This window comes from Chelonoidis abingdonii, chromosome 8 (assembly GCF_003597395.2).
Source record: "Chelonoidis abingdonii isolate Lonesome George chromosome 8, CheloAbing_2.0, whole genome shotgun sequence".
NCBI classification, from domain to species: domain Eukaryota; kingdom Metazoa; phylum Chordata; order Testudines; family Testudinidae; genus Chelonoidis; species Chelonoidis abingdonii.
Genome location: NC_133776.1, coordinates 8,502,960 through 8,513,410, shown reverse-complemented (window position 1 = coordinate 8,513,410; position 10,451 = coordinate 8,502,960). Strand labels below are relative to the sequence as shown.

The window sequence follows — 10,451 nt, the reverse complement described above, 5'->3', positions numbered from 1 at the left end:
CAAGGAGAGACCCAGGAGGTGAAGACGTGTGAGCTTCTTGCCCTGAACAAGTCTGCTCCAAGGGAGAGGAGGCTCCCCAAAGTCCTGACTGGCTTAGTGGGGAGCAGTTCCAGAGCATCGCCCGGTGACTCCGTGACACCCACCACTTCCCCCATGCTGAGGGCCTGCTGCGGACAGGGCGTGGGGGTGTCCAGGGGTACCTTACCGATCAGCAGCCCAACCTGCCGGCATGCCATCACTGCAGCAAACACCGTGGCACGCTCCTGCGAGGTGGTGGAGCGGGTGAGATAGCCAAAGATGGAGGCACCCGCTCCCGTCCCAATACCTGCCGGAAACAAGGACAATCAGGGGCAACAGACGGGGCAGGCGCCGAAAGCCCTGGCCACAAGCACCTGGATCTAGAGACCCTCAGCCTAGATCCACATGGCCCCCGGCATCCCCCCCAGCAACTCTTACCTGCCACCAGTCGGCTGCCCAGGAGGAGCCACTTGGAGACGCCCATAAAATACATGAAATTCCCTGCAATTGGGGGAACAAAAAGCAACAGGTAATGTAGAGAGGAACACACAAGCCAGCAACGGGGTGCAGGTGCATCCCTGGAGCCAGCAAGGCTACCCAAGAGCAAGCCTCATGTGGGGGAATGGGGGTAGGCACTGCTGTCCCCTGCTGGCTATAATCAACCCCACGTACACCTGTGGGGATCTCATCCCATGGGGCTGGAGCAGGGATAGGGTCCTTCAGAACTCCTGGCTTCTGCACCCTAGTGTTGAGGCAGGAAGGTTATCTGTGATCCTGCTCTGAAAAGAGCCCTTGTGTTAAAATGGCATCGCAGGTGCCACATTCGCCATCCTGCACCCCCGCCCACCTGTGCAGTAGAGCATGGGGCTGACGTAAATGGGCACTTCGTTAGCTGCCAGTGCGGCATGCTCAGAGCTCGGCTCTGCCCAGCTCATGGGTCAGCACCAACAACAGAGGTTCTGCAGGCTGGATTCTGCCCCACAGGGATCCCCCAGCGCCTCATAACTGAGGGCACGATTGGGCCCTGCAGCTGGACCTTGGTTAACAATCTGATGCCCGAGCCAGACTAGAACCCAGCTCCCTGCTGTAGCTGGGCTGGCTCTGCAGGGCTCCTGGTAGAAGCAGGTGCTCAGGATCTCTGTAAATCAGGGCTTCAGGTGCCTGCATTTAGAGTTTGGTGTTGCATGTTTACACTCTTGTGATAAGTGGGGCTAATCCTGCCCTCCCACCCTCCCTGGGGGGCCAATGCCCGGGACACAGGCTCACTCTGGACTGCTCCCACCAGCGAAGCAGCCCAGCTGGCAGCCCCCAGCCGGCCTTCACTTGCTCACTCACCCACTATCTCAAACACGTTGGCAAAGAGGATGATGGCTTTGGTGCGCTGGCTCCGATCAGACCAGTGCCCGAAGAGGGGCCCCGTGAGCAGACCAGTGAGGCTGAAGGCAGAGATGCCCAGGCCCAGGAAGTACGGCTCAGCATGGAGCGTCTGCAGGTAGGCCCAGATCGTAGGCAGAATCACCGCTAACAGGGAGCAGAGACAGACAGACAGTCAGGCAGGGGTCCCACACCACAGCGCTAGAATAGGTCCTGCCAGACCACCTCAAATGGGTGCTCGGCCCTGCCCTGAATTCAGGCTCCTGCCTCCCTGGAGCAAATGGACAGCCCCGGCGCAGCATGAGACCCTCCCTGGCTGGCCTTGGACTAAGAGGGCAGAGGTCTTGGGGTCCCCTAGGCCTGCCAGCTGGGCCTCTGACCCACGCCCATGGCGACTGCCGGCTATGCAGCCAGATCACCAGTACTGCTGCATTGCTCAGGAAGGGGGAGATGCCAACCACCCAATGGCTCGAACCCCCCGCCCCCCCGGGCCCTGGGAGCTCCCCCGTGACTGCCAGGCACATCACCCTCCCTTGGGTAGATGCTGGAGGCTGCAGCAGCTCCTCAGACCCAGACACAGGTGGACCCCAGCAGCACCCCATGGCCTCAGTCCCCTGCCCTCCTTGGTAAGAGGGCACACCCAAGCCTGTCCTTCCCTCAGCCAGGAGCCCTCACCGGCTACCCTAGAGCTCCTGTGAGGCCTTATTGCAAGGTATTTATGCAGTAGCTGAGCCCCTCAGCTGGGCGAGTGGGCCATGCACCTCACCCAGTCACTGCCATCTTACGTTGCACTTAATAGGTATTGCAGGAGGGAGACAGAGAAACTCCATGAAGCTCAACAGGGGCCAGAACCGAAGTCCTCACACACCTTCCCCGCACCACCAGCCCCTCGTCATCACCTCCTTTAAGCAGAGCCTAGTTGCTGTATCTGTGGCAAGAAGACCAGGTCTCTTTCCTATAGCTACCTGCCTGCCGTAGCTTCTACCATTTCGGTCGTCTCTGCCTGTTGGTCTGCGTAGGCATCTAACATGCACCCACCACCAGTGTCTGAGTGCTGCCAGAATGAGAAATACCAGGCCACCAGTGCCAGGCTGCCCAATGCCCTCCGTGCCCCAGGACACGGCCAGGAGGCAGGTCTCACTGTTAGCCCTCGCTGGGCAGCCACAGTAAGATGGCCAATGAGAAAACATCCCTCGCTTTGCTTATGGGCACTCCCCACTACCCGGCAGCCTACACCAGAGAGTCACAGTACCGCTGCCCCCACAACTCACCAGCATCTCCCCGCTCTCACCATCCCTCCTGTCACGGAGTTTGGGGGAGTCAGGGCCCTGCACCCCCCACGTCCTGTGATTCACCGTGACTCTCAGCCAGCCAGTAAAACAGAAGGTTTATTAGACGACAGGAACACGGTCCCAAGCAGGGCTTCTAGGTACAACCAGGACCCCTCAGCCAGGTCCCTCTGGGGGGCAAGGATCTTAGAGCCCAGACTTGGGGTTCCCTGCCTCTTCCCAGCCAGCCCAAAACTGAAACCAAAAAACCCTCCACCAGGCTCTTCCCCCTCCATCTCTCCCCCCTACACTTTGTCCAGTTTCCCTGGCAAAGGTGTCGACTCGCCCCAACCCCCTTCCTGGCTCAGGTACCGTCCCTCATCTAAAGTCACCCCTGCTCTCCCATCCCCCATGCAGACACTCCCAGGCCAATCCACCCCGCTCCCTCCTGCGTCACGGCCCCCTAGTTAATGATTTCCACTGGCTGCCCCAGGAAACGAGAACCAGCCCCAAGGCTCTGCTGCCAACCTTTGAGACCTCACTGACTTCTCCCCTTCAGGAGCCAATGCTTGTAGCATCCCACGTACTGAGAGCGCCCACCCTGCTGCCCTTCGGTGGGATTCAATCCCCCACCTCCACCAGCCAGGGAGCATTGCTCAGCCATTGTCCCCAGGTCTGGCAGGGAAGGGGGAGGAGAACAGGAAGGCCCCAGAGTGGAGAGTTTTCCCTGGGAAAAGGAAAGACGAGATCTTGGGTAATGAAGGAAGAGAGGCAGGACAGACATGCTGGCCAGGAGAGGGAGGAGTCGGAGAAGAACACCGTCCACCCCCGTTTACACTCTGCTGGAGCCAGTGTGCTAAATAGAACAGCTCCAGCGCAGCCAAACCCTGAGTGACAGGGCTGAGCCGAGGGTGGTGTGGTGGGCAGTGCCAGAATGGGGGGCAGGACAACGAGGTGCTCCGCTTGGGTTTAGAATGGCAGTAAGCCAGCAGGACATGCTGAAGAGAGGGGCTGAGAGGTGGGGTTTACGGAGGGGACAGGGAGCTCCACGAGTCATCAGCCTAGATCAGGGGTAGGCAACCTATGGCACGCGTGTCGAAGGCGGCACGCAAGCTGATTTTCAGTGGCACTCACACTGCCCGGGTCCTCGCCACCGATCCGGGGGGATCTGCATTTTAATTTAATTTTAAATGAATTTTAAAAACCTTATTTAATTTACATACAACAATAATTTAGTTATATATTACAGAGTTATAGAAAGAGACCTTCTAAGAATGTTAAAATGTATGCCTGGCACGCGAAACCTTAAATCAGAGTGAATGAGTTAAGACTCGGCACAGCACTTCTGAAAGGTTGCTGACCCCTGGCCTAGATGGTCAGGGCGAGCGTGCGCAGAGCCCCAGAGAGGCTGTGAAGGGAGAAGCGGAGCAGGCCAAGGACAAGGCCTGTGTGACCCCAGTGTTAGCAGCAGCAGAGGTCAAGGAGGACGGCATGGAGGCCCCGAGGTCTGGTGAGACCATTGGTGAGATGGTTTCAGTGGAGGGCAGCAGGCAGGAGGCAGGTTGAATCCAGCGGAGAGCTCAGAGCAGTCGAGGTAACTGGCACACAGGAAGGGGAGCAGTGAGCAGGGGGGAGCTGGAGAGGAAAGCTAGGCTCAGGGAGAGCTTGGAGAATGGGGAATTGTTTAACTCGTGTATTTTCCCCATCTGTAACTGGGTTGCAGATCATCTCTGTGTACCTGGGGCCTTTTCTTTCTTGCTTAAATTCCAGGCACTAACCAGCTCTTGAGCACACAGTGTGGTCAGCGCCATCATCTCAGATCACCTTCCCACGGGGACAGTGAACCCCAGCCAGAGCCATGGCTCAGTTCATCACCAGGTCTGGAGGAACCCCAGCTCATCACCAGGACTGGAGGAACATTGGCTCGACCAAGGGGAGCAGCAAATCAGCTCTTGGCGGGCTCAGTTCTCCCTTCCTCTTCCCATACACGGTGCTCTACGGTGAGCTAACGGCACAACGGCCATCCCAACAGCAGAGCAGCACCTTGCCCAGGAGGTGGCCTCCAGCTGGGCAACCCACACATGGTTGCTTGTGTGATAAGGGAAGAGGCCAGATATCTGGGTGAATCTGCAGGTGCTAGGAGACTGGGTCTCTCAAAGGCAGAGGAGATGTACTCAGCAATACATGTCACGTTCCCCGTGCTGCGGCATGGATGGAAAGTCACTGACAAGGGGGCTGGAAACAAAGTGGCTGCTGTGGAGACAGGCCCCTCTTCCCTCCACTGGTCTGCAGTGTTCGCCTGGAATGCCAGTTCTGTGCACAGGGATGAGGCTTGTACACCAGGGCCAAGTCTCGTGCCCCTCTGTGGATGGGCGACTGAGAGAGCCAGGCAGATAAGGGCGTCAAGGTGGCTCTGGATTGCTGTCTGAGCCGCCAGGAGAGATGGGATGACAAGGAGAGACGGAGGGCATGACTTGCCTCTAGCACGCCACAAATCAGGACTGGCGCGGAGGGAACAAGAGCCCCAGTTTCTGCTGGAAGCTGACAAAAGGAGACTAAATACTTAATAAAAACAAGGAGCCAGGGGAGGAGAGACCTTTGTATTCAAACAGGAGTGGGGATGGACAGGAAGGACCCTTCAGGCAGGATAGTTTCACCTCGTCCCTTTCATGAGGTCCCACAGGGACTGCAGAACGCTGTGTGTCTGACTGACGTTTGTGGATCCAGAGCTCAGCTGGGGCCAGAATGACCTGGGGCACCTGCGGCCACACCCTGAAGAGAAGCACCATGGCCCAGGGCACATAAGGAGCCCAGAGACCTAGGCTCTAGCCTTGGCTCTGCCACTGACTTTAGGCAAATGCTCCTTTTCCCCGCCCCTCTCTCCTTGCCCCCTCTGTCTGTCTTGGCTACACAGACTGTGAGCTCTTCAGAGCAGGGGCCATCTCCTTGAACTCGGCTGCAGATCTCAACACCCAGCCACGGGAAAGCCTGGTGATTGCTCAGCCCGCTAAGCTGAGGGGCAAAAGGAAAGGGGGAAGCTCCCTGTGCTGCGTCAGGGAACGCAGAGAGCTGCTTGCCAGTCTCAGTCCAGACCCCTCATGAGACAGGCCACAGGCTCTGTGTCCAAGAGCCTGGGATGTGCACAGTGGCAAATGTGCCTCAATCAAACTCTCACTGTTTCCCACAAACACTTAATTACAGACACTTCTTGGGATGCCAGCGACTCAGGCCCTTGCATTGTGCAGCCCAGCTTCAAGCATGAGGATATCCAGGAAACCTGCTCGACAGGTGATTAATATAATCCACCGGCCACCAGAGCAGAGCCTGGCGCGTGTAGTCCAGCAGCCTTCTTCATCACAACAGACCAATGGCTCATCCAGTCTGGCATCCTCCCTGCAACGGTGGCCACCTCAGGGCTCTGATTATGTAGTTGTGACGAACTGGGACTGTTCTTAATGTTTGCTCTGAATACTGTGTTGGTGCCTCAGTGTCCCCATGGCAGTTCTTAAGTATCTAGGTGGTGGAATAAGGGTGTGTGATTGTTGCAGAGCAAAGGGCCAGTGCACCTAAATGCCTGGCACTCTGTCTCCTAGCAACTGATGGCCTGAGCCCCTCCTCTGTAAAGGTGTCAGGTGAAGGTGTTGGAGACAAAGAGGTCAAGTGACCTCCTGGCCCGGGAAAGGAACTGAGCAGAGAAGGAGGGGCTGGAGGGGGTGGTTAGTCTGGAGCTGGCTGGGGATGAGGAGTGAAGTGCAGACCTGGGGGTCTTGCTCACTGACCCCCAGAATGGACCCAGCCGAGGCGTCCAGTTCGCTGTATCTACAAGTTCTGTTTTAGACCCTGTTCCTGTCATCGAATAAACCTCTGTGTTACTGGCTGGCTGAGAGTCACGTCTGACTGCGAAGTCGGGGTGCAGGACCCTGTGGCTTCCCCAGGACCCCACTGGGGTGGGCTCGCTGTGGGAAGCGCACGGAGGGGCATATGCTAAGTCCTCCAAGGTCCGACCCAGAAGGTGAAGCCGTATGAGCTTCTTGCCCTGAGGACAGTCTGCTCCAAGGGACAGGAGGCTCCACAAAGTTCTGACTGGCTTGGTGGGAAGCAGTTCCAGAGCATCGCCCAGGGACTCCATGACAGTAGTATCAGCTCATGGAAGGAGTGGGAGACGCTTCTGCTTCGTCATGGGGATCGGTTTATCCCCCGAAGTGGGAGGAGCGATAGCGCTTGCAATCTTATCCTAGGTAGTGAAATAGCAGCTGGGAAAGGCAGAGTAACAAAACCCAGCTCCACAGGGTCTGGAGCCAGCCTTGGTCCCCTCCTGCATCAAATCACTGACCGCTTAGGGGCTCTCGGGTAAGGGAAAACCAAACAATGGTACCGAGAGGTGGGAGGGAAACTGGAGCTGACGGGCCCAAGGATTCAGAAAACGCCAGTCAGTCCTGGCGATCGTCTGCAGCCCACACAGCCCCTCTACTGAAAGAACGGGGAGAAGGGAGTAGCTGCGAGCGCACCTATAACCAGTGCCCCTGCCCTGCTGCCTTAGTGCCCCCGCCCTGCTGCCTTAGTGCCCCCTGGTGGGGTAGGAATTCTCATCACATTTGACAGACTGTTGGCAGATGTCAGTCAGCTAGGGGTGCCGAAGCCTGGCAGGCTGGCACCCAGCAGCAGTGCCCCCTCCAGTCCCACCCTTTAGTGACCATGGAGGATGAGTTACAGACTCAGACTGCAGCTTGTAAAATATTAACAGAGGAAACTGGGAGGCCAGCTCAGCTTCAGCAGGGGCCCTCCGGACACCCCTCACCACCAGGCTGTGTGGAGGAGCTGGGGGGCCTGCGAGACCCACTCCAGGCCTAGCAATTCCCAGCACTTTGGGGAGCACTGGGGAACATCTCACCGAGGGGTAAATGTCCCAATGAGAAAAGAACAATGTATCTAAAAATCCATATAGAAACAAACACACATACCCAGCCAGCCCCACTGCAGGGCCTGCCGGGCTCCCCAAACCCCTCCATGGCTCTCGTCCACCATCGTTCCCGTCCCAACAACAGCCAGGAAAGTTGCAGGAGACTCCCCACAACTGATCTAAGATGCTGATATCTCCTTCTAAACAGCTACTGCAATGTACCAATCCCCTTGCTACTCCACCAGCTTGTGAGGGAAGGAGGGGCCCAGGCACCTGGCCTAAGGCATTGCCATTAAAACAGTCTCTAGTCCTGGGGTTTCAGACAAGGGCTCGCTGCTTGACCCAGCCAGAAAAACAAGGCGGAACAGGGTCGCATGCCAGAGGCAGGGCACAGACTGATCCGATGTGCTGGCAAGAGACAGGACCAGACCCACTGCAGGGCCACACGGCTGATGCACAAGGGGGACTATTGAGGTGGGGGGGGGGCCAGCATGACTCCAAAGGCAATCTGCTCTGTTCTCTAGTAGAATGATGACAATCCCCGTAGCCTTCATCTCTCCCCCCACCCCTCCAGTCCTCCGTCCAGGCTCAGCTCAGGGCTTACTCTAACTGGATGAAATCCAATGGCCTGCATCACGCACTATGGCCCCTTCCGGCCTTCACATCTATTAACCCAACCTGTGACCATCTAGAATAGCTGGAGTGCAGGGTGGGGCAGCCGTACCCCTGCAACAAGCGCTGGGCCCATTGTGCCAGCCCTATCCACAGAACCCCACTGGGCCAGGGGGATACCTGACTGGTGGGGGGACCCCACAGCAGCACAAAGGGTCCAGAATGCAGGCCAGAATCAGAGCCCAGCTCTGCCGCCAACTTGCTGCCTGACTTCAGGCAAGTCATTCCCCTGCCCCCGTGCCTCAGTTTCCCCATTTGTGACATGTCAAGACAGAGACTCATCCTGTCCACCAGGTCCACTAACATCCACAAGGCTCTGTCACTACAGTGATGGGACCAGACCCGCAAACCCACCCTCAGGGACAGGGCTTCCACCTATAGGACCTAAACCAGCGGGTTTGTCATTCATGGACAAAGCGGGACTAGGCGCGTGGGTGCCTCCTATTGGCGCAGCAGCTCTGCAGAGGCCATGTGGGGGGCACAAAGAGAGTGGAGGTGTTTGGAGTCACCCTCTGGGTTACGGTCTACCACTGAGTGTCCGGCCCTAGCTGGCAGGGCATCACCCCCTGCCTCCTACCCATCGCCCCCTGCCCCCAGTGCTCACCGTATTCAATCCCTCCAGAGAGGAAGAGGAGCCCAATGGTGAAGTTGGTCAGTTTCTTCTTCCTCTGATACTCCATAGACCCTGCTGCTTTCCTGCCCGTGGCTGTGGAGGTGCCGGTTCCCTGCAGGACTCAGAACCCGGCTGCGACGTCTCTGCTGCCAGGGGCCATCGCTCCTGCTGCGCACAGCCTCGGTGCCTAGCCGGGCAGCCCTGGCCCCTCGCCAGCCCCTCCTAGGTGCACATCGCTGGAGGCCCCGGCTCGCCCCAGCCCCCCACGCGGCCTCCACCAGGATCCACCAAGCCCCGGGCGGAACCGAGCGAGCCCGCAGCTGACAGGGCAAAGCGCCGGCTCCTCCTCCTCTCCCCGGCTACCAGGTGTGCAGCGCTTGTGGGCAGGCGCCTCTGAAGAAGCAGCAGCAGCTGCGCCTGCCCCCCCCCCGGGAATGCGAGCGGCTCAGCACCGCCTCCTGCGATCCCCGTGGCTGGGCTCCTCGCCAGCAGGCTGGGGGCTAGCGGCTCCCCGCGCAGGGGGCTGTTGTTGGCCCTAGTGCAGAGTAGGGACGGGAGGGAGGGAGATCCGGGGGGCGGGGGAGTCTCAGGGACAGGAGGGCAGAAAAATCTGTGTACAGATTTAATTGCAATTTGTTAATGACAAGCCCAGGCACTTCGACAGCATCTGCTCCGCTGCAAGTCGGGCCCCCAAGCCCCTGCCCCACCTAGCAGCGGCTCACGCACCGGGGGCGGGGGTCAGGCAGGAACGGGCCAGGGGCCTTGGCTTCCCCTCCGGGGCAGGGAGCAAGAGCTCAGCAAACACCAAGCCCGGGTGGGAACCGCAGGGCGTTTTGAAACGATGTCCGCGTGCAGCCGGGAGTTTAAAGGGCGGCCGCGCCCCCAGACACACCCCTGGGTCTGAGAGATCAGGAGGCTCCCCCCACCCCCGGGGGTTGTGCGGAGCGGGGGTCGCTGCTGCTGCCCTGGGTGTTTGTGTAGGGTCGCGGTGCCCCGGGGTTGTCTGGGTCTCGCGCCTCAGGGGAAAAGGAGGCGGCTGAGGGGGTGGGACTGGTCTGGGGGGAGGCTGGTCTCTGGGGCGGGGCACCTAACGCCCCTACTGGCGCTGCCCGCGGGTGGAGCAGACATGGACAGAACCCAGGCGTCCGGGGCGCCACAAGCAGAGGGGCGGAAGGGGAGGTGAACGAGCCCTGTCTCCGCCCCTGAGCCGAGCCACGAGGAACCCTGTACGCATGCGCAGCGCCCGCCCGGGGGAAGTGCTTCCGCCCCGCACTGACATGGCGGCTCCGCATGGGCTCGAGCGCGCTCGGGTTGGCCGGAAGTGAGGCTCCGAGCCCCTGCGCCGCCCCCCGCTCGCCATGGCCGGGATCCTCTTCGAGGACATCTTCGATGTGAAGGACATCGACCCCGAGGGCAAGAAATTCGACCGGGGTGAGCGGGGCCGGGGCCGGGGCCTCATCTTCAGGGGCACGTCCCGCCAGGGCGCGGAGGGAACAGCCCCATACCGCCCCCCCGGGATCTGGGGCTGGATCGGGACCCAGCCCTCGGGGGGGGCAGCCCCATACCGCCCCCCCCCGGATCTGGGGCTGGATCGGGACCCAGCCCT

The 10,451-nt window shown here is 59.5% G+C and overlaps 2 protein-coding genes across 2 annotated transcripts in view; one reads left to right on the top strand and one right to left on the bottom strand.

Moving 5' to 3' along the window:
* The window catches only part of LOC116838586 (major facilitator superfamily domain-containing protein 8-like), a 27,330-nt gene extending 17,579 nt beyond the window's left edge, over positions 1-9,751 (bottom strand). The window contains exons 1-4 of the mRNA XM_032803907.2: positions 8,837-9,751; positions 1,354-1,539; positions 457-519; positions 206-325 (exon numbers count right to left, since the gene is read on the bottom strand). Of these exons, the coding sequence (XP_032659798.1) occupies positions 206-325; positions 457-519; positions 1,354-1,539; positions 8,837-8,912 (445 nt within the window). The 5' untranslated portion in view covers positions 8,913-9,751. The remainder of the gene's footprint in view (positions 1-205; positions 326-456; positions 520-1,353; positions 1,540-8,836) is intronic.
* A 362-nt stretch (positions 9,752-10,113) lies between these two features.
* The window catches only part of POLR2H (RNA polymerase II, I and III subunit H), a 5,604-nt gene continuing 5,266 nt past the window's right edge, over positions 10,114-10,451 (top strand). Inside the window, exon 1 of the mRNA XM_032803890.2 lies at positions 10,114-10,276. Within this exon, the coding sequence (XP_032659781.1) occupies positions 10,204-10,276 (73 nt within the window). The 5' untranslated portion in view covers positions 10,114-10,203. The remainder of the gene's footprint in view (positions 10,277-10,451) is intronic.